General features: G+C 43.5%; 2 protein-coding genes across 8 annotated transcripts in view; one reads left to right on the forward strand and one right to left on the reverse strand.

Annotated features, from left to right (window-relative positions):
* Window positions 1-11716, forward strand: part of LOC107394830 (uncharacterized) — a 59652-nt gene extending 47936 nt beyond the window's left edge. For all 7 annotated transcript variants that reach the window (XM_015973984.3, XM_054745310.2, XM_054745312.2 and 4 more), the window contains 6 exons: window positions 1537-1677; window positions 3155-3310; window positions 3391-3563; window positions 7592-7726; window positions 10580-10714; window positions 10837-11716. In XM_015973984.3, coding sequence (XP_015829470.3) covers window positions 1537-1677; window positions 3155-3310; window positions 3391-3563; window positions 7592-7726; window positions 10580-10714; window positions 10837-11067 — 971 coding nt within the window. In that variant the 3' untranslated portion in view covers window positions 11068-11716. The remainder of the gene's footprint in view (window positions 1-1536; window positions 1678-3154; window positions 3311-3390; window positions 3564-7591; window positions 7727-10579; window positions 10715-10836) is intronic.
* A 4944-nt stretch (window positions 11717-16660) lies between these two features.
* Window positions 16661-24445, reverse strand: part of LOC107394831 (chloride channel protein) — a 35820-nt gene continuing 28035 nt past the window's right edge. Inside the window, exons 21-24 of the mRNA XM_015973985.3 lie at window positions 23948-23992; window positions 22659-22763; window positions 21738-21824; window positions 16661-19250 (exon numbers count right to left, since the gene is read on the reverse strand). Of these exons, the coding sequence (XP_015829471.3) occupies window positions 18813-19250; window positions 21738-21824; window positions 22659-22763; window positions 23948-23992 (675 nt within the window). The 3' untranslated portion in view covers window positions 16661-18812. The remainder of the gene's footprint in view (window positions 19251-21737; window positions 21825-22658; window positions 22764-23947; window positions 23993-24445) is intronic.

The raw sequence follows: 24445 nt of genomic DNA on the forward strand, positions 1-24445 counted from the left end.
CTGTTGTTTTAATGCTTTTATTAAGTTTGCTGTTAGGGACCACGGTGACCCGAATTAGCCACTAGCAACAGCCTAAAGTTGGTAGGTGTCTATGATGTTTATATATGTCTTAGACACCTACCAACGTTAGCCTGTTGCTATTGGCTAACACAAATTAACCATTAATTAGCTGCCAATTAATATGCATATCAAATCAAAGATACTTTATTAATCCCAGAGGGAAATAAGAGTTTCAGTACACACAGTTCAGAGATCAGACATACATGGACAAGACACATGACAGGAATTGGTGACTGTGGTCATTCGCAACCCTGAGTCACGCTACCTTAATAGAGATAAGAGGGTTACATGAGGAATTGATTCGGAAGGAGGGAAAATAAGGCACTTCACAGCTACCCTCCCACCAGGAGGGCAGCTTTGCTCTGCAAAAACACACCTCAGACAGATATGCAACAGACTTCAGACAAACAACATAACATGAGACTCCAATAGGAAGGCAGGGGGGGCTGGGATCCTGTTTCCCCAGCGAGAGCAGCCATCTACGGCACTCAGCCACTGTAGCCACAGGTGGGAGGGAGATCTTGGGAGAAGCGAAGAGCACATTGACTCCTGCAGGTTGATGACTTCGCCAGGCTGAAGTCCACCAATCCGAAGGCGGGGGGGTCACAGCATCTGTCTGTATTCCTTCGTGGGGGTTTGTTCCTAGCCTCTCAAGGCTGCTAGTGCGTCAGATTCGGATGACAAGACTTTGTTTGGGTCAGGCTGAGATAATTTTCCTCTCTGCCTCTTTAAACTGATCATTCCAGTCCTTCAGTGAAGCCATTTTGGGTTTTTTAACCTGTCCATACCGTCCGGTGACTCTCTCCGAGATGACATCCATTTTGCGCACTAATACCGGTATCGCAGCTGGAACATTGTCCAGCTTACGATTCACCTCGAGTAACGTCCCAGTCTGTGAGGTCTCCACACGGACGGTGCTTTCTGTGGGTGCGGGTCGTAATCGCTTAATAGTGACTAATTAAGACTTAGTAGTCCACTAATAAGCATATTAATTGGCAGCTAATTAATGGTTCATTTGTTTTCCCTAAACTAAAGTGTGACCATATTTTTTAGGACACATAAAACTATTGTATTATGGTATTTATAACTTCATGAAAAATACCTAAGTATTATATTTTATATATGTTTTTGGACACATACTACTATACCATTATGTTTATTTTTGTACTATAGTATTTTTTCATAGTTCGTTGACCCATACTATCGCCTGTATCAACACTTTGTTTGCTTTGACCACCAAAAGCTAATTTGTTAAAATCTGGATTTTTACCCTTCAAAATGCCCTCAGAACTCTATTTAGCTTCTACCAGAGTTAAAGTCATTTATTTGCTTGCAGCCTGACTGATTTCTCATTTAGAATAAACACTCTTCTCCTCCACTGACTGTTGTTTTCATTACTAATAAACATCTGTGTGTCCTCCTGACATCAGCGAGCACTGATGTTTGGTTTTTTGTCCTAAAACATCTCGTCTCCAGGTATTATGCAGCAGTTTGCCATCTCAGAGGCAACGCTGTTCGGCTGGAACTCCGTGGACGGGGAGAGCATGGGGGCTGGCTCCAACCAGGGCAGTGTAGCCCACCTGAGCGAGGTCAATCAGGAGAGCATCACCAGCAGAGGTAAAACTCCTCCTGATCTGCTAAAACTCCCAATAGACGGTGGTGCAAACACGCCTTTTGGCCTCAGAATAGATGCATCCCTTATTTTTTTTGCCAAAAGTCAAGTACGTTTGGAGGGCAGCGACCCAGCTGTACACTTCACTCCTGCAGGGCTCCCACTCAGACAGGTGAAGGACAGATCTGGATGACAACACGTCATTCCTGAACGATCAGTTTTAATGTGTGCAGAAACCTGAAAGACAAGCTCGGGATCATTTCACTCTTTCACCAGGCCTCTCCAGCGCCCGGTTTCACATCTAAAGACTAAATAGAGCAAAGAAAAGCAGCCAAACAGATTCATTCTGTAGCTCTGTGAGGATTTTTCTGCAACCTGGACCAAAGTGACTTTCCTCTCATGCACACTAACACCATCAGATACACCTTTTCACTCACCACCGGTGTTTAGCGATGTAAAGCTCCGTCTCCGCCCTGAGGGTTTCATTAACACCGACCATACGGGCTCTGCTCAGGGCCTCCTTGTGCAGAAAACACACACACACACACACACACACACACACACACGCACACACGCACACACACACACACACACACGATGACCAAAGGGACCCACCAGCTCTGCAATAACAAGGTAACAAATTGGCAGACTCTCTCTCTCTCTCTCTTTCTCACGTGCATGCACACACACACACGCACACACACACACGGACATGCACGCACACACACACACACACGGACACGCACGCGCACACACACGCACGTGTGCAAACGCAGCGACGGCCAAGGCAAGTTTCTCCTCCACAAAGTTTGACTAATCCTGTTGCTTTTTGTGGGAATCTGGCTTTTATTTAGCATTTTTATCAAATAATAATAATAATATTTAAAAAAAAAAGATTTCATGCTGAAGATCTTGTTTTAGAGTAAGAGATCACTTTTATAATTTGTGTAAATTAAAAATAAAATGTTAGCAGCTGTGAATATTTTAGCGTTATGTTCTCATTTCCTGTAAAGAAACTAGCTGTAATTAAATCAGTTCAAATGAGTTTTTAGTGCATTAAGAACACAATCGTTATGTTTTTTCCATTTCAGCAAACTACTGAACAGAACAAAGCCTCATTAAAAGAACTAATGTATAATTTAGAAGAGAAGAAAAAGCTCAGAGCAGATTTAAGCTATTTATGCAAAACTCTTTTAATCCATTTATCTTTTGCTCTAATTGCAGTAAAATGATATTAGAGTTTATTTCAGTTTTATTTACTTTCTGAAGTTCATCTAAAGACGCCAGATTTAGTGTTTAGCGACCCGCCGTGGGATCCAGCCCTGATTTCTGGAACCATTTCTCTGCTTTGAGAGATTGTGAGCACGCCTCGATCCTCCCAGATTACCCATCTAAAGTCAGATTAACACAGGAACATGGACCGAGGTCTCGTGGGATTAAACTGGTCAGTTTCACACCTCCTCCGTGTTTCTGTCCTAACAGACCAGGTGCTCCATCACTCTTCAGCGGACGTCTGGCCTCACACCTACGTCTCACAGGGCCTTTACTGCCTCTCGTCCTCGGATGCCTGGGAACCAATCACCAGCCAGCCCTCGGGCGTGGTCTCGCCGGCCGCTGGTTCCTACATCATGGCTGCAGGTGAAGACCGTCTGTCCCTGAAAGTCTGTTGCACGCCTCCTCTGCCTCTCTGAGCTCCTCTGCCTCTCTGGCTGTTCCAGGTGGGAGCAGCGGGGCGGGCGGAACGCCCGGAGAGGGGTTTGACGGGACAGTGGGCGGGTACCTTCAGCAGCATCAGGCTCAACTCGCACTGCAGCAGCAAAGTCAACTCCATCAGCTTCAACAGCTTCATCACTACCAGCAACAGCAGTTCCTGCAGTATCAACAACAACAGGTGTGGCGTCCACAGAAAGGGCTCGTTTTCATTTAAAGAGCAAGTCACCCCCAAATCAACTATTTTTTTCTGATAAACTATATAAATGCGTGTCTAATCGTGCTGCAGACACGTGTCGTCAATAGTTTTGCACTTCAGTGCATTTTAGTTAAAATTTAAATTTTCTGCCTGAAACTGTCAGTGTTGTGTCGTTGTCAGGTAAAAACTCTTCACTGCATTTGAATTTAAAGAGCAAGTCACCCCCTACCAGAGTCTAACTCCATTCTCTCTTCATGTTTAAAAAATGCAACAAATGCTGTTGTCTGGCAGACCGAGAGGGCGGAGCCACTAACAAATACACACACTCATGACATTGTGACATCAAAATGTACCAGTTTACATCATAGTATACCTCTTAGCCAATAGCGGTGGCAGATTTAAATTCAAATACAGTGAAGAGTTTTTACCTGACAACGGCACAACACTGCCAGTTTTAGGCAGAAATTTAAAATTTTAACTAAAATGCATTAAAGTGCTAAACTATTGACGACACGTGTCTGCAGCACGATTAGACACGCATTTATATAGTTTATTAGGGGGAAAAAGTTGATTTGAGGGTGACTTGCTCTTTAAATCTGCCACCGCTATTGGCTAAGAGATATGCTATGATGTAAACTGGTACATTATGATGTCACAATGTCGTGAGTGTGTGTATTTGTAAGTGGCTCCACCCTCGCGGTCTGCTAGGCAACAGCATTTGTTGCATTTTTCAAACATGAAGTGAGAGTGAAGTACGCTTCTTGTAAAGGGTGACTTGCTCTTTAACAAACACACAGATGGGCCTTTGTCGCCATGGCAACTGCTGAAAAAGAGAAGTATCAATTCATCTTGGCTGAGATTTGTCGTAAAAGGAAGACCTTTGTAGTATTTTTTGTCCTTCGTTGTGACATTTATACGTATTGTTTATGTAAATGTGAATCTTCAGCTGTGCAGCAGCACAACTCATCAGGTCTGCTTTGTGTTGCTAAGCGCGCTTCTGCTCACAGGTTGTGGCGAGGCTCCGTTTTTAAGCCTTTTATTAGAAATCCGCTGCTGATTTGACAGGCTGCTGGAAGATTTTCTGCAAACGAAGTGAGTCATGATGCGCCGTGACACCGGTGACTTTTCCAGGCGTCGCCGGCTGCTCTCGCTCGGGGCACGCTCTGAGCTCATTAAATAACTGTGGGTTATGAAATAATAACTTTAAAAGGTCAGGGAGGGCTTCTCTGAAAAGGTGCACCGATCCGACACCTCAGTGGAAATGAGCTCTTCAGCTTCACTCTGTGCGCTTATGCGGTTTCCTCTGAGAAGCAGCGCCCATCTCATGTTACATAAAATATGAGATTAAATTCAAAAAGCCTCCAATCCGTCGGTGCACGTCAGCTCAAGACTTTTGCTCTTCTGTTGCATGCAGGTTCATTCCTGAACGAGGAAGTGCAGAAAGGACAGTGGGTGGTAGAAACCTGATTAAGGCGTCAAAATGTGACGAATCGGGACGCCCCAGCGCGTCAGGATAAGACGATCGGGGACAAACTGCTGACGTAGCGTCCCAGAGCGTCCGAATCCAACGCTGGTGTTGAGACGGACATTAGAACTGCTTGTGAACTACTTAACCTTCCCCTCACCCCAACCCTAACCCTAAGGTCACAGTTTATGGACCTTAAGGTAAGGATTGGGGTGAGGAGAAGGTTAAATAGTTGAACAATGTCCGTGTGACCGCGCGCGTCAAACAGTGACGCCAGCGGAGCCACGTGTCCCACTGTGTCCCTAATCGTCTTACCCCCAAATTCCACTACCTCCGCTCCGCTCCGGTCCGCCCCCGCCTTCCGCAGCCGCTCGCTTCCGAACTCAATTTTTACTGGTACCCGCTCTACAACGGCTCCGCTCCGGTGCGGAGACCTGAGGTGGGCAAACAAGCATGCGCGGGATTTTCGAGATCTTGCGATACAGTTCGAGCAATAAACGCGGAAGTTAGATCCAAACACCCGTTGTGTGGGAGAAGCATCGGCATGAACTGTTTAATCTGTCCATCATTTGTGTCGAGAGATCAGCAGTGTGTGGATCAACAAAGTGTGACTACTTTGATAGTGGAAACTGTATTTATGGCTTACTTTTGTGCATTTAAAGTTCAGCCGCCATTGATAGTTGTTAAAAGTTGTTAAACCTGTGCATATGAAACAAAAAACGCCTTTTGTTTATGGATTTATTGTGAAAAACGGAAGTTGTGCTCGCTGCTTTTCCTTTTGGGCGTTTGTGATTTTTGTCCATTTACTGCGGAGGTGCTCCGGCGTCCGGCAAAAATAGGATCGATTCTATTTTTGCCGGACGCCGGAACAGAGGGCGGAGCACGGCGCCGCACTGCCGGAGCACGGCCGCAGTAGTGGAACAGCTCTGATTGACTACAACGGGACCGATTTTGCTCCGGCGTTCGTGTCGGAGCGGAGCGGAGGTAGTGGAATTTGGGGGTTATCCTGACGTGCTGGGGCGTCCCGAATCGTCATATTTTGACGCCTCGGGTCTGAGAATGTGTTGGATTTTCCCTTTGTTTGTGATTGCACTCATTAGCAAACTGTCGCACAAACCACTGGACAAACTTTATTAACGTTTTTAGGGAGAACTCACTGGAAAAATGTCCAGCGGCATTGTGTGCCGACAGGCAGGGCAGGGAGTAATTCAGGGCCTCCGGGCCACAAGGGGGCCCCAGAGAACTGATACACTTCTGCACACTGATGCACACAGAGCATGGACGTAATTTTCACTTTAGAAGTGGGGGGGACACGGGGGGGTGGGGATCTTTACAGTATGCTCTAATGGGAAACAGGCTTCAACTCAAACGGTTGTTTTCCGCTTGGTCCTAGAGCTCAACCAGTGTCAATTTAATATAGCGTAATATTGTTTTTGGATGGTAAAAATTGCAGGGGTCAAAACTTGACTTTGGAAAAAGTGGGGGGGACATGTCCCCAACCCCCCCACCCCCCCACCCCCACCCCCACCCCCAAAATTACGTCCATGACACAGAGGTGTGATCGTAGAGAAATGGGGAAATGCTGGCCATCCTTAGTTTGGCCGCAAGCCATTGAAACAATCCAGTCGTGGGGCGGGAGGTACTGTTTTCGTTTAAACTGTCTCCACACTCAGCCGAACCGCTCTTGGACAAATCGGACCCACGAACACCATGACGTGTACATTGCTATGGATGTCAGTCAATGGGGCAGTCCGCCATACACCAAAAAAAGCAAATACATCCGTTTTTGAAATAAAAACCCTCCATCTGCTCATGTCTCAAGGAAAACGACATTTAAACTGTCCAAAGCTGATGCCAAAGCCGTTTCAAACAAGCACCGTTCCTGAGCCAAAACCATCGTTGTAGTTTTCCTCCGTCACAGCTCTAGCGTTAGGCTAGATGTAGAGCGCTGTGATTGGCCAGACACAAAACCGATCAGGCCAATGGTGGACCTGCTGCTGTGGTGCATGGCTAGACTGACCTGGTCTAGAGTTCTAGGCTCAGTTTTACAGACGGGGGGAAGCTTGGTGGCTGACCGTCATCCCATCACATGAACTGAGTTTATAAAACACTAAAATCACGTTTGATTCTGTTTTTGCACTGAAAGCTGGATTAAGAGACAACCAATTAGGCCAACGGTAGACCTGCTACTACGGAGTGTGGCTAGACCGACCTCATCACCGTTTCTTGGAGCGGACCCCATTTAACCGTCAGTTCTACAGCTATTGAGCCAATAATTCACATGGCAACAGTGAGCCATTCAAACGCATGCTGAGGGTCTAACAGGTCCTCATGAGAGCTCAGGCATCAAGTGGTATAAAGCTTTTGAGCAGAGCAGCCATCATAAGGTTTCAACGTAAGATCTTGTGTTTTTTTTCATGAAAGGCGATTTGCTTTTGGATTTTTTTTGTTAAAGTTCGTGCAAATAAATGGCAAAAGGAATGAGTAGAGTGAGTGGAACGGTGGAAAATCCAACCCTAAAGTGTCTTTTTTAACCTCTGTGCAGTCTATGGAGCACAGGCTACACAGTGCCTCTCATTCCCTCCAAGCCACCCCCAACAGCACCATCCACAGCCTCGGCCCTCCCACTCATCCTCGACTAGCCGACCTTTGGGGAGCTGCGCAGGTTGACGCCCATCAGGTGAGTGCCCGGACGTTGAATGCAAATGCTCGGAGTACATTTGCAGACCAAGTTCTGACAGAGCGGCTATGACAGAGTACAAGGACACAGGAGGAACGTGACTGCATTTAAAGTCACGAGCATGCAAATCTGTCCTCGGGTACAATTACAGACTGACTGAGGCAACACGTGCATCACAACCAACAGAATGCACATTTAGTCCAATCCAACGCGCACATTTGGTGGTTTTAATGTTTTTCTGATGACATTCACTAATTCTTTTTCTCATCAATTTGGCTTTTTTTTAAACATCAGCAGACGTAATTAGCACACAACTCTAGTGCAGTGAGGGGTGCACTGCCAGGGAAGCCTTCAAGGTAAGAGACAGGCTGGTGGTCTGCATGGTGCACTCCCAAAGGTCTGCATGGCAGCTTGAACGGAACTGGATGATCTTTGGGGAAAGGTCGTGGGTGCCGTTGTGGCATGTCAAAACCTCAACAAGTCTACATCTGCAGGGTGTTAGCATCTGCACCTGCATACATGTGTTTAATGTCCCACAGGAAGTCCCAGTGAGGTTGAGACAGGAGTGGCATCCCTGGCATGGGAAGTTAAGTGGAGCACAAGGTCACCAGAAGTATGCTGATGTTCCAGTTCTCCTCCAAAATAACTAACTAGGCCCCAAGCGTTACTTGGCCAAATATACAGTTGTAACGGAATGAAATGACTGTTTTTCACCAAAAGTCATTTCCCCCTCTCCTCTGACACAGAACTAGTCTGCATGAGATGTGGCCTCAAGGTCTCATGCATTTGCTTCTAAACTGCTTCCTTTCCAGCCCAAGAGAAGAATGAAGAATGGACTCTCTCCTTTTAATAAATCAGAGAACTCTATTTTAATAAAGCTAATCAAACAAAGTGTTAGTCAATAATAAGATGTGACCAATCAGTGAAATCAAAATATTAATTACTTTATTATAATCCTATAGAATATAATAAGTAATATGACTTTAAATGTTTCCAATAGGACTGATCTCACGTAGCGTTAAGACATGACACATTGCTTTACTGATCCAATCAGAATCTGTCAGATCTGACGGAGGCGTGGTTTTGGTGGTGTTTGGTAAATCTGTCATCTTTTCATTCGACCATAAACCAAAACATCCGAAGTATAAAACTATGCCCACGTCATCTTTAACACCAGTTCAAAGCGTTCTAGAGAAGTTGTCAGAGTGGCCAATCCGTAACTTTCCTCTTCAGCCGAAAGAACCAACGACAAGCTGGATAAAATCTGTTGCTGTTCCAACTGCTGCAACGGTTCCTTTCAGAATAAAAGCTGAACCATCTCGACCCAGTTCTGGGTCTCGCTAGATGCCAACAAAACTGTTGTGACCCGGAAGTATCTCAAAGACTGGTCTGGTCGGCAACCGCTGCTTTTCCTACCGGCTTCGGTTCCAGAGAGGGTCCAGCTGGACCTCGACATTCCTGATCTAACGGGGACTTCCGCTAAGGGTACGTAGACAGATGGAATGGCGTTGAATGTGTTTATGAATCTCCAAACCAAAGCTTAGCGCGAAGACATCACCTTCATTTCCCACCAGAACTAATCGTTTCTTCGGATTTGCTGGTTCTGATCAACATTCCACATCACACCATTCTGTCCCATTCACCTTAGTTACACCATACATTTAGTGTTAAAGTTAGTCTAGTTTAATTTGTTTAGTAATAAATCTTTAAACTTTTAAACTTGACTCTCTCTCTTCTGTTGTCTCTGAGTGAATACGAAGCTGTTACATAATCCCTGCAATAAAAAGTTCCAATCTTCTGGTTTAAATAACCCAACAGATCCATAAGGTTGATTTCATATTTCCTATGGAATCTTATGTCTTATGGCTCATTAAATAACATGTAAATTAAATCATTACACAGTTGATAAATGAAGGCAGACCTTGGACTTTACCAATCCATGACTAAAAATGGATTTATTCCAGTAAATATTTCACTTCTTTATGCTGAACAGAAATCTTTCGTTAAAATTTCTCGGCAAACTCAAACAAGGTTCCAGCAAATGGCGCCACACAGGGTAAACGACACAAAGCAATGCAACAGAATTGTGCTTCTAGAAGCCGAATTCACCAATTTGTCTTATTTTAAAAAGTTGCCTAAAGCGAATAGTTACATTACTTTTATATCATAAATACATTAAATGAACCACATAGCAAAATAAACCTAAAAACTAGAAATTCTATTTTAATTAAATAATTAATAACTCTAACCTTTTTTAAAACATGGAATTCCAAAGAAAGAAATTCCTGAGAGGAGTGAAGGAAGCTATCTATGCCGAACGAGAAAATCCTACGTTAAACAGAGGACAAGAACTCAGGTTTACCTATCCAACACCTATAATGCAGCTCTGACTCTTATTCCCAACAGTTTCAGTCTAGGTCACACAATAGAGGCTAACGACTCATCAGTGGGTAGGGAGGAGGGGGTCGTCATAAGTAGTTTCTGCTCGTTGAGCAACAATAGACAGCTACAGCTTATAAGCTTGACTCTCCCATATTCCAGTCAGAATTGACCAAGCTCCGTGGATGAGGAGCGAGATGTCTTCAAGAAACCAAAGAAGTCCAGATGCTTTTATTGGAACCCCCTTGGAAGAGCACGGAGGTCCACAGTGACATCTGGTGGGGCCCGACCCCACTGGCCCCAAATGCAGAGACGCCACAGGACAGGAGCCCTCAAAACCTGCTTGTTCATCTTCTTTTTATTGATCTTTTCTTGGTTTCTGTTATCGGGGACTCGAGGAGTTCAAATGTTCAAATTCCAGCTTAAAGTGAGTGGAAAGAAAAGCTTTTTGGTCTGTGACGGATCTGCTTCCAGGTGGAGATCGTTGGGCAGCTGAGCGCACAGATGGTCGACATGGTTGGAGGGGTGGTGGAGACAGTTGGAGAGGAGCCAGAACCTGGGTCTGAAGGGATTCCTGAGCAGCACGTAGATGAGGAGGAGCTGACTAGAGTGAGTTTGAAACTGTTACTTATTTAAATCCTCTTTCCTTTATTTACGGAAAGACCTGAACAAAACAGAGACCAGAGCATCGCGTCGATGGTTTTAGTCACACGTGATTCCTGTGTTTACAGGTAGAAGAGGTAACATTGACCTTGGAGCCGGAGCCGTGCTCTTTAACACCATCACCACTGAGGGAGGAAGCCCCAACGACTAGAGGTTCAAGCCCAGGACTTCTGGCACAGGCCGCCGAATCCGTCATGGAGAGAATACCATTTGACATCACCCCTTGCGTCGTCCAGTCGCTGGAGGAGAAGGACGAGGACTCAGAGGATGGCTCCATTGTCATTGTTGCGACCAACTGAGTCACATGATGACAAAAAGACTTGCAGGACTTAAATACTCCAATAATCAGCCAAGCTACTATCGCACCCCTTTCTTTTCCCAAATATTTACCTTTCTAATTCTGAATAAATGCCATTCCGGCTGGAAATGTGGGATGTAATGTGTCCAAATAGATGCCACCTTCCCCCTAACTTCCTGGTTTAGCATCAAACCTGGACTCTGACAGGTTAAATGTTAGGCAGATGAGTGACATGAAACTCCATAATGGATTATTGTTATTATTTAGACCAACTGGACAAACATAGCAGAACTGGAAACCAAATGGAGATGAAAGAATGGGGAATGTCTAAAAATCTGTGCAATACTACAAATAAGGACTTGGGTTGGTAAGTAATTGAGAGTGCTTGGTTGGCGTCACTCGTAGCATCAGAAGAGACTGACTGGACTGGCCGTTTGATGCAGAAGGACTTCTTAAAGAAGAGAACCAAGACTGTGGAGCGACCTGAGGCGTGCACTTGGGAGTCATCTGCAAACATCATCTGACCACAACCAAACGAAAGTGCATGCTTTTTAACAGTGACCTAGCCCTAAAAGTATAACGCAGTATACAGAGTAATAATATAACAAATGCGATTTTTATAATAAAAGAAAAAAAATCCAGTAAACTAATATGTATTTGTACGCATGTAAGACTGTATGTATGTGTGTATGAACGTAGCTGCTTTGTGTGTAAAATATACATATACACATATATATGTATATATACATATACATGTACATATACATATGTAAATGTATGTATACATATATATACATATACATGTACATATACATATGTAAATGTATGTATATATATAGATGTACTTATACATATATATATATATATATATGTACATATATATATGTACATATATATATATATATACATATATATATATATATATATATATATATATATATATATATATATATATATGTGTGTATATATATATATATATATATATATATACACACATATATGTGTGTGTATGTATGTGTATATATATACATATATACACATACATATATATATGTATGTGTATATATATATATATATATATATGTGTATGTATGTGTATATATATACATATTTACACACACACACACACATATATATATACACACACACACACACACACACACATATATATATAACACTTGTCCTACACACATCGCTTTTCTGACCCGGGCTTTCCACCGGATATGGAAGCGGCGCCTAACGTAATAAACTTACGACGACCTCAGTGACCCCTCCCATCAGGAGCATATCAGATGTGGAAAGGCAGCAAATGCATTCTATGTAGCTGGTTACACAAGATCACGAGTGATTTCGCCAGTTCGCACAACAACCAGCAAAGAGAACGATAGCAGCATACATCCAAAAGCATGTAAGAAAACACCAACTCACTAAAATGTTGCAATATTTCATGTTATGATTTTATATGTGTGTATTGAATTTTATAGGATTTACACAGAAGCATTTACTGTATTTCTCTTGTATGGTGCAGTTCATACTCCAATAGCTAGATGGCAGCAGCTTTTACCGCCTTCATGATGATTAGGTTCATTTTCCTAGTTAAGCAATAGGAAATCAATATGTGTCTTTTATTTTGGAAAGTTGCTGTATGATTTACACTTCCCCTGCATTTGACTTCCTGTCTGGTCCAATCTGACCTGCTCAACTCAACGTGTTCTGGAAGTGTAGCATGTAAAAAATAGAACTGACACAAAGTTAGCAGAGCGAAGCAGCACTACACTTCTGGGACATTTCTGAGACACGCCACTTCACCACCGGTGGAATCACTCCCATCGACAACTGTGGCGGCTGTCAGCTGCGTCTTACGCTTAGCGGATGTTATTTATAACCCAGGGTTATGTTCAGTAGGGAATAGCACTAGGCTGGTTTAAATCCTAACAGTCTGAGATTTTAGTTTGTACATGTACATGAGAAGTCTTCGTCATACTAGTGTTAATGTGGAGTACCACAGGGTTCAGTGATTGAACCGATTCTTGTCACTATAGAAATGCTTTCAATTGGTAAAATCATTAGACAGCATGGGATAAACGTCCTTTTTTATGCTGACGATACTCAGTTACATTTAGCCATAAACCTGCTGAACTACATCAGTTAGGTAGATTACAGGCTTGTCTTGAAATCATAAACACCTGGATGACTCAAACTTTCTGCTGGTAAATCCAGACAAGACTGAAGTTCTCATCTTTGGACCAGAACCTCAGAAAAGCAAACTGCTTAGTCAATCATCTGATCCGTACGGCATTACATTAGTCTCCGAGAACAAAGTAAGGGACCTTAACCAGGACATGTCACTAAAATCCCACGTTAAACAAGTTTGTGGGATTTCCTTCTTTCACCTCAGGAACATTGCTAAGATTAGAAGCATCCTTTCCAGGAGTGATGCTGAAAAACTAGTTCATGCATTTATTACATCAAGTCTGGATTACTGTAATTCATTACTCTCAGGAAGTCCACAGAATGTAGTTAAAAGTCTTCAGCTTGTCCAAAATGCTGCAGCTAGAGTTCTGATGAGAATTAAAAAGAGAGATCATAACTCTCCTGTCGTAGCTTCCCTACATTTGCTACCTGTTAAATTCAGAATAGATTTTAAGATCCTTCTTCTCACATATAAAGCTCTTAATAATCAAGCTCCATCATACATCAGTGACCTGATGTTCCATACGTTCCTAACCGAGCACTTCGCTGTCAAACTGCAGGTTTACTGGTGGTTCCCAGAATATCTAAAATTAGGATGGGAGGCAGATCTTTTAGTTATCAGGCTCCTCTCTTATGGAACCAGCTCCCAGCTTTAGTCCGTGAGGCAGACACCCTGTCTACTTTTAGGACTAGGCTTAAAACTTTTTTACTTGATAGGGCTTCTGCTACGGATTGTCAAGATGTCTGGGGTACAAAGACACCTCACACATTATTAAAAGCTGTTGTATAAACCACAGAAAACGTCATACATCAAGAGTTCTGCTTCAGAAATCAGCATTTGTAACGGTGTGCACTTCACAGCAGTGTAGAGCCTGTTCTCAGTGTACAGAAAAAGGCATCAAAAGCATCCTCCAGCTGCAGCTTCTGGAGAGGAAGGTTCGCTCTTACACTCCAGCGACCGCAATGCCCCCAACTGCTACGATAATCATCTCTCCTCGTGCCACTCCCACATCTCATCCTGCAAAGCTCTCCCACGCACAAGCGATGCTCCGGTGATCGCTGTTTATTGCAGCAAGTGTTTAAGTCCAGTTGCACAGCAGGAATAATTCACAAACAGGACGTTAAAACTGTTGCTATGCAGCCTAAGTCAAAGGAGTGATTCAGTAAATGCAGATTAAATAAAACAGCCAAAATAAATGTCATTCTCAGACTGTTTTATGGCCGTTACCTTCTCAAACCAAATCCCTGGAAAGTCTGCTAAATTGACTAAAATATCTGTAAATGGTGCATTTCTCTGTTGCATTTGCAGACGTTTTTATTCATGCATTACAATGTAAACATCCATAAAACACCCAGAATACTTCATTTACTTCTGGAGGGAGTTTTTCCTCTCTTCTGCGCCACGTGCAGCAGCAACAACATTATTTATCTTTAATAAATTAACACAGATTTTCTTTAAAGCAACAACGTGTATTTTCCCTGGTGATAAGGAGCAGTTCATACCTAAATCATTGCAAGCAAGCTGTATCTTTGTGTTTGACATTACCAACGGAAGGCCATTAGGGTCAAAAATCCCTGGGAACGCAACCTCCAGCAAAATAACAAGCACGCCAGACTCCCGAGTGGCGAGGTAATTGTGTAATATACAACATTTATGACTGAAGTAAGTTATGTAACCCAGGGTTTCCCCCAGCGCTTCATAAGCGTCATGCCCCGCCCCCCTCCCCGACCCTACCCTGTCCGCTGACATGAACGGCGCAACAAAACTAGAGCCCTCCATCAGCTGATACTGGTGAGAAACAGCAGCTGTGCAACCACCCCAACCCCACCCCCGCTCTCACGGAGGAGCGCTGCGAGACGCCCCCAGATAGAATCATAACGTTCGTTTCTGCACTACCGGCTATGCGGACCAAACTCACGCGGCCCCCCACCCCCCACCCCCCATGGCCAAATCCACCAGGCTTAACTCATTTTATGGGGGAAACCCTGGTAGCCGTTCGTCACAAATCAGTGAATACCATAAATCCTCTAATATTAGCCTGTATTTAATTAACTGCCGGGTATCATATTTTGGCCGGTGTCGGAGTCGGCGGAGGTGAATAATGGCCTGTTTTTTATTGTGGCCGGGTGGAATGTGGTAACAAGCAAGTACCACAGGGGGGTTGTGTCATCCGTCTCACTTTTGATTTGCCAGTGATAGACCGCGAGGGTAACTTTAACCGTGCGGAGACGAAGAGGAGGCGAAAATTTGATATCAAGTTCAAAGAGAACGTGCTGATTATGCTGCAGAACACTCTGGGGAGCAGTAGGGGTTGTATGAACTAGTCACTAGTCGACTTCACCGCTCTATAGTGACTTTTTATGCCTGTCATCGACTAGTCGCTGTCACGTGATAATGACCGGCAAGATGCAGTCCACGGAAAAGACAGCAGCCTGCTGTCAGCAGGTGACAGGTGATGCGCCCCGATCCACAGCAGCGAAACGCATCAGACACTAATAAAAGAATTAAAAAACAAAAACATTAAAGGAAATGAGCCGACATGAACGATCGCGTGTTAAATTAGTTTTTGAGGTGGCGACACCTGATTTGATAACGTTACTGTGGCCGTGCTCAGGACGCAGATGTCTGGAGCGCGTCAACGATCAGAGCTTTGCATGTGCAAACTGGTTAAGATTAGGATGGGGGTGAGGGGAAGGTTAAATTGCAAGAGGGTAAAGGTCACAATTTGGTTAAATGTCCGTTTTACGGCGGGTGTCAGTACCGACGCTCTGGCACAGGGCGTTGCCTCCTGTGGCCGGCAAGCAGCGAGCACTCCGCTGTTTTTGCGGTCGGTAGATCTTTTAGAACTGCAGTTCAAAGGTAACTCATGAGGTGAATATATATGAACCCAGGCAGCAGTTTTTCTTTAGGATTGAGAGGAGATGCAGGAAGATAATAAACAGGCAGGACAGAAAAATAGTCAAATAAAAACAAGTTAGTTTTTGTACCTGGTGGTTGCAACAAACAAACACCACTGAAGGTCATCAGAAGTGAGGAACAGAAAATGAAATAATTATTTTAATGTTTAGAGCAGCAGGAACTCTGAGAGGCTGCAGGCGCATCAGTGAGTTTGCGGCCGCTGCGCAGGGGGAGGGGTTAGAGGGCTGAAGCAGAAACTACCGTTGTTAAAAGAAATGTGTTTAACTTTGAAAATGTGGGCGCAATTTTAATTGTCAAGAACTCCAGCGAACCATTAGTTCATTTTGCTCAAATAGAAATAGAGGCCTGCCTCTAATACTGGCCCTCCTTCCAATAAAGGCCTGGAGCTTGACGAGCTTGAGTCAAATACAGGCCCGGGCCTGTATTAGAGGATTTACGGTATGTTTTCTCCTCACGGGCTCCTGTAGAAAGAAACATGATATCTAATATAGCGTCGCCCAGAGACTTAGACCCGCCCCCGGGCATCATTTAATTCATTTTCAACAACATTTCAATGACTATTTCCAGAGATTAATGGTAAAAACTACACATATTCTCTTTTAATAATAATAATAATAATAATAATAAACAGGGTCTTTCTAGATTCTGATTACATTTCACACACTTAACGCCACTTACAAGTTCGTTTTGCTTCACAGTTTTATAAATGTTTGAAGAAAATTAGAGGAATCTACTGACAGACAAATAAATATGTAAATAAATCAATAAATAAAACACAAAACTGAACTATTTTAGGTATAAATTTAGTAGAAAAGTTTAAAGACTTAGAAGGCAGAACCTGAGAAACTGACTCCACGAGTTAATAATAAAGCAGCTCTGCAGATTAAATGACGTCGTTCGTTACGTCTGAACACAAAATCCCAATTTTGGATTGAGAAAAAATCTCATTATGTGACAAATAAACTTTGTGATTTCCCGTTCTTACGGTCAATCCGACAGACAAATCTTGGCTGTAGAAAGAATGACAGGGTCAGATAGTCACATCAAAACTTTTTTTAAAGATCATCCAGGGGTCAAAGGTCATGAGATGCGAACGCAGGATGTCTTGCTGTTAAAGCTTATAGAGTTCTCCATCATAGATGATTCATCGTGTTAAAAACTTCTAGATCCGCCTCTTTGACCCCTTGTGTAAAAAGCAAGTCTGAAGCGGCGACGGCAGAGACGCAAACGGTTTCCACGCATCAACAGTCGCTGCTGTTCTTCGTGCGGACGTCACACAACAGACTGTCACCTGTTAATCCCCGTCAGAAACATTCGCCATCATCCTGGCGACGCTGCGGCGGACGCTTGATTTGTGCAGAAGCGAACGTTATGATTCTGTCTGAGGCTGAGTCACTCTGAGCAGCGTCGTTGTTTTAGCGAAACAAATCAATGTGAAGGGGAGTTTGGTGCGTCATCTGCTTTTAGCTGCTTCATTCATCAAGCTAACGGTGATGAGATGAGTTCTGAGGCTGCAGCCACAAGGTCGGCGCGGTTTAGAGGTTGTTGCTGTTGAGCTTCGGCCAGGACCGAGCAGCTTTATTACAGCGGGGCTGCTCAGACGCTCGGCTGCCAGACAGGAAGCTAAATCGATGGCTGCTGCTCTAGTTCCGTTTAAAAAGACATTCTGTAAGACACGAACGATGGAGGAAGGAAGAGCAGGAGCGTGCACGTCTCGTTTCTGCAGCAAGAACGAATGATTTCAAACGCTGCAAGGAAAAAGATCATCGGGACTTTAAGTCTAAGGAGCTTGAAAGAAAAGCGTCTGGACTTCTTTGAGTTGCTTGAAGACGTTTCACCTCTCATCCGAGAGGCTTCTTCAGGTCTGAGGTCAAATGGTGGAGAGTCCCAGATTTAAACCCAGTGGGAGGAGAGAGGGAAAGAGGAGTAAAGGAAGCCATTTATGTCCACTGTGAGCAACCATCTTTGAACAGAGGCGGTGGTTTATGACACCAACTGTCTGCCATCGATAATCCAGTTTTGAGATCCCTTCCCAGATGCCTCAACGCCCACGCACATCCTGGGCCATCTGACCTCAGGAATTCACATGATAGGGTGGGGCCAGGCTTCACAATGAGCTCACCCGAAACTCTGGCTGAATAGGACCCACACCCACCCTCACGCCTTGGCTCATAGAAGATCATCAGGGGGTCTTTTGTTCCTCTTCGGGGGGAAACTCCCACTGGGTTTAAATCTGGGACTCTCCACCATTTGACCTCAGACCTGAAGAAGCCTCTCGGATGACAGGTGAAACGTCTTCAAGCAACTCAAAGAAGTCCAGACGCTTTTCTTTCAAAGCTCCTTAGACTACAATGACCTGGATGACTGAGAACCTTCACAGACATCGAGACTTTACGCATCTTCTGAATGAAGAAGTGGTTTAGTCGTGTCGAAATTTCACCGATTTCATCGTGCATTTTTCTTCTTTGCAGCAGAAAATAAAAGTACTGCCTCCATCTACCCAGTGAGCTAGAAACGAGGAAGAACAGGTTTACAGTAAAACGACCAAGACCGGTTTGCTTTTAGGCATTTTAAGTGTCCTGACAGAGTTTGAGACTAAAATGAGGTACATGAGTATAAAACAGTTTTCCAGTCTAAACCACTGGCTCATCATCGCTGTCCTCCGCATTCTGGAGTCTCTGCGAGGGTCTCAGGGTGGAGAGAGGGATGGGAGTGGAAGGAGAAGAAGGAGGTGGAGCGCTGGGAGGAGTGGAGGACGGAGGGAGGGCGAGGTCGCTGTTGGAGCTGCTCGCCTCCGTGTCCCCCGTCCCACCCTCGATCCACACCTCTGTCTCCTGCTCCTGGTTAGGGTGGGGATGGGTGCGGTGGCGGATCTGCTCCGAGGCCGGGGAAGGAGGAGCCGATGGGAAACTTTGAGGTGACGGAGAGGAGGTGGAGGATTGAGAGGAAGGAGCAGTGGAAGGAGGCGTCAGTTTAGGGACAGACTTGTGTTTGCTGACGTCACGAAAACTCGCCAGAGGAGGTCGGAGCCGCACGCCGGAGTGGGTGGAGCCTTCGATGGCCTTTTGGAGCTTTTTTATTGGGAGGTGGCGGGGAGTGGGGGTGGTGGGGGGGAAAGAAGAGAAGAAATAAAGGAGGTGAAGGTTCAGTAAGAGAACGTTATTAGGTGGGTTAAAGAGGAACTTAACTGAAAACTTTTTTCTATGAATGAATGAATGAATGAATGATCAATTTATTCAGCCAGTCATCTTAAGATAATGTGTACAATAACATGTCATACAAATAGATACAAATACCATTTCTCACTAACACATACATTCATTTGTATATGGTGTCTATTTGGTATCTCATGACTGAACAGGTTCAGGCAGAAGCATTAGCTTATAGAATTGCCTAACCTACTTACAAAACAATTTTTCTATTTCCCGCAATGAACCAACAACCCAAATAAAAGTAAAACACAAATCCATCCATCAACATCAAATAAATACTCTTCAAAAATATTTTTACTGATAAGTTTTTTTAAGAACTGAAAGAGAAGTCGCTCATTTTAATTCTATTTTAGCCTCGTTCCAAAATTTTACTCCCATTACAGAGATGCATCTCCTTTTCATGCCCTTTTTGGCTTTTTGTAGAACAAACATGCATCCACCTCTTAAATCATATTTACTTTGCCTCTTTGCAAAAAACATTAGTTTATTTTCTGGCAGAGCCGTTAATTTTACTCTAAACATAAATTGCATTATTTTATAATAATATAGATCTTCTAATTTGATAATCTGTGATTTTAAAAACAACGGGTCAGTATGAGCATAATAATTGCTCTTGCTTATAACTCGAATAGATTTCTTTTGTATAGTTTTTATTTCATATATATATGTTTTAAAAGTTGAACCCCATATTTCTGTACAATATGCCATGTATGGTTGTATTAGTGAACAGTATATTAGACGTAAGTTACTTATAAGTTTTGAAAATGATCGGTCACTCTGAGTGTTTCACGCAGGCTGAACATGAAAATAGTCTCCTACACCTACCTCCTGCAGTAGCTTCTGATAGAAAACAGACGGTGAAGCTCTAGGATGGAAAATCCTGACAGATCTACGTCACCCTGTCACTAACGTTCACCCATCTGGACTCACGACAGGGAAGACGGTTGTTGGTTTAGCGTCCAGGAGAGAGCAGAGAACGCCTCGGCCAGTAGAAGCTAACAGCATTAGCGACTCCGCCACACTAGGGATGGAGAGATTTGCTGATCTGAACCGGTGGTTTGTTCGTGGTATCAGGGATGCGACGGCACCGCTAGATTCAGGTCGCATCGGATATGACGGGCGGCTATCGCGCGTCTCCCGTCGGTTAAAAACATGGTTGCGCTCATTACTTCACAGTCTACCTGGTTTTTGAGGTGCATTGAACGCATCGTCGGTCTCATTCAGCAGAAGTGGTGCGCAGCTCGAAAAACCACTGTGGGATAATAATAATAACTGACATATAATAATAATAATAATAATAATAATAATAATAATGCATTGAACTTATAAAGCGCTTTTCTAGACACCCAAAGACGCTTTCACACACTCTCACATTCACACACTGCTAGTGATGGTAAGCTACTATGTAGCCACAGCCGCCCTGGGAAGGTCCGACAGAGGCGAGGCTGACATTTGGCGCCGCCGGCCCCTCTGACCACCACTAACACAGGCAAGTTGGGTGAAGTGTCTTGCCCAAGGACACAACAGCAGGAAACCCCTGGCGGGAGCTGGAATCAACCCCATGACCCTCCGATCATGAGGCAACCCGCTCTACCAGCTGAGCTACTGCTGCCCCGACATATGCTTCCTGTCTTAACTTACCAAAATAAAAGAAACTTTCTGAAAACCACAAGTTCGGCACACGGTCTCTGGTTTCTGGATCTGCACACCGGAAGCTTTGTGAGGTGATTTAAGAGAATTATTATTGTAACATTTGTGCAGAACTAAAAAACGAATCCTCTGTAAGCTCGCCGTGAGTGCGGGGGGTGGGACTCTTCAGCGTGAGATCTGTGGGCGTGACCGCCCTGTCTTTCATGTCATTAGGTCTTAGCTATCTTGTATTGTGCTTTAGCTAAATCATGTTTAAGTCATCATTATGAAACAAAAACAGCTTTTTACTGCAGATCTCCGCGTGCGGCAGCCACATGGACGTAATTTTGGGGGGGGGACAGGGGGGACATGTCCCCCCCACTTTTTCCAAAGTCAAGTTTTGACCCCTGTACTTTTTACCATCCAAAAACAATATTACGCTATATTAAATTGGCACTGGTTGAGCTCTAGGACCAAGCGGAAAGCAACCGTTTGTGTTGAAGCCTGTAAAGACACCCCCCCCCCCCCCCCCCGTGTCCCCCCCACTTCTAAAGTGAAAATTCCGTCCAAGCCATGTTGGATTGTCATGGCGTTCCAGTTTACTATCCAACTTCCAAGTTTAGGGAAAAACCACCAAAAGGATCAGAAGAGGAAACCATGACGACGGTCTGATAGGAGTTAAAGACAAAACTGCGGTTGGGAAATAAAAAGTCTCACCTCTTTCAAAGCCACCACTCCCACCAGCTTTCCGATACTGGTCACGTAGGCGTGACTCAAGCCGAGCAGCGAGAACAGCGTGTGGGTCTGCAGAGACAAGGCGACAAGGTGACTCAGACAAGCCTGCTCTGATAGAAGGACACGAAAACGCACGTCTGCACCTTCAGTTTACAAGTGCATCGTTGTGCGACGCGTCCAGACACAAAGATAAAACCCAAACGCGCTAAAGACTCTGGGAACAACCAAAAACGCACCAGAGGAAAAGTCCTGGACTGTTAACTTGCTTTTCATTTTCCCTGGAGCAGCTCTCTGTCTGCATCCGTACGTCTCAATCACAGGGCTTCTTTTGCACATGAATGATCACAATATTCTGCACGTTAGCATGAAAATGCAATCAGCAAACAATAAAACGAGGTGTTTAGTCGCTCCAGCATCCTGCAAACATCCACAGATCCTGGATCAGCTCAAGATTTTATTATAGCAGCATCAACAAAAAGCCATTCATCCTTTCAACTAACAGAAAGAGAATGAATCTGCATTAGTCAGGAAGCGCTGACATCACCGACGAGGCGAGCGCCAGCATTAAAACAGAGCGAGGTGTGACAGGTTTGTCTTAGTTTAATAGTTTTATTTGAATTATTTTTATATTTTGGAGCCGTTTTACATAACTTAGCTGAATATTCATCGTTTTAAACACATTTTTGAAATTAAACTGATTCAATTAATAACCTTTTTATTAGTTTTTTCTGTTAATTTTAAATTTCTCGAAGCCTTGTTAGAAAATGGCTGACAAGGAACCACGTTAACACTAGATGTAACTTATTTTCCACTGAACTGGGCTTTGAACAGCTGTGTGGTTTACATTTAAACTTTTTATTAAAAATAAAAGCATTTCATGAGACGGCACCTCTCCGCACCCACCTTCTGTAGCGACGTTCTCTCCACCAGCTGGAAAGGTGAAGGGTCAACTCGTATCTCGTCCATCTCCATCGCCAGGTCCATCTCCGCCTCCTCCCACGCTCTGATCTGCAGCAACGAACAAACAGAAGGTCGTGCAGATGAGTCGTCTGGCAGCAGAAAATAACAACAACAAATAAAAACACAATTATATTCATACGTGTGTTCAGCCAGAGGCGAACATCAAGATGAGTCGTTGTGAGGACACGAATAAATGTATCGGAACGACAGTTGCACAACTCCTACGTGTGTGTGTGTGCGTGCGTGCGTGCGTGCGTGCGTGCGTGCGTGCGTGTGTGTGTGTGTGTGTGTAACAGCCTCCCATTATAGAGGGAAGTTCTGAGGAACCTTGAAGCCCCGGGCTTCGTCCTCGTACGTCGTGCTCTTCTCTCTGAGATTTAGAACGTCTGACACCTTCTAGGCCCTCGGTGGACTCCACCGACATTCCTCCGCCCGGCGTGACGGCCGGGGTCTTGGAGAATTACAGGCTGGTGTTACAGGGAACATTGGGAAGGCTGCCAGAGAGAGTAATGGCAGGGCGGCAGACAGGAAGAGACTCGAGGGAACGATAGTCTGAGAAAAGCGTCCAAACTTTGTGTTTTAAGCTTAAAAAGTGAAATTCTGCTTTTTTTCCTTGCTTTCTTATAACAGATTAATTTCTAAACACACCAAAACCTCCACATTAATACAGATTTGATGGCACAGTTGTCATTTTACAAGACCATAATCAAATTTAATGTTCACTTTAAAAAAAATTACCCAAGCAGTGTTTTAAATTAATTAAAAAATAATAAATGTTGTGGATTTTTGCATAAATGTCAAAATTAACTTGTGTAAATGTAATCAGGGTTTTATTTCTAAGTAAATGTGAGGATGTGTTGCAGCAAAAAGCAGAATTTCACATGAAAATGAAGTTTTTCTTCTGCGGGACCGTTCAAAATAAATCCACACAAAAGCTCAAAGAACCAACATTCTGCATGTTTACACATTATAATCAAACTTCACTTGATTTTACTAATTATTTTGTTTTAAGGCCTTAAAAACAAAAGTTCACACTGGCCCAGATAAATGTACAGGACTCATATCTGTGTTTATTTGTTATTAGATCTAGTCTAATGTAGTCTATAGTTCTCTGATGTCTTCCAAAAGGACCAACTCAGTCAGCTTGATTATTAAGACTAATATGATATTAGATGATTTAACAGATGTATAAAAATAACCTGCTACTTTATTTTAAAATCAACCATTCTTACCTCATCTGATGTCATTGTGTCTGACAGAGGAGGAGGGCGGGGCTCCTGAGAACACAAAAAGAAAGAATTCTATAAAATAGTGTTTTTTATATATTTTTTTATAAAATTTTCCCCCTTTTTCCTCCCTAGAATTACTTTCCACACCTTAAACAAATGAAATGAATGAGTAAAATCTTTATTTCAAACATAATAACAACAACAACAATAATAATAATAATAATAATAATAACAAAGTCATTGTTGACATTAAAAATAAAATCACACTGATGATCACACAAAAATTTAATCATCATATTCTGTTAGAAAAGGAGTAGGAGGAAGCTGGTGCTTATTAAATCCTACCCCTGCCTGACACATAAAACATAATACAGTGAACTAACGTGCAAATGTATATATATATATATATATAATATTAAAATAATTATGATAAGGTTAGGAAATAAAAAAAGAAAAAAATAACTATTTTCAATTCAATGTAAAGTGTGTATTTATGTAAAA

Source organism: Nothobranchius furzeri, chromosome 19, assembly GCF_043380555.1.
Source record: "Nothobranchius furzeri strain GRZ-AD chromosome 19, NfurGRZ-RIMD1, whole genome shotgun sequence".
NCBI lineage: Eukaryota > Metazoa > Chordata > Actinopteri > Cyprinodontiformes > Nothobranchiidae > Nothobranchius > Nothobranchius furzeri.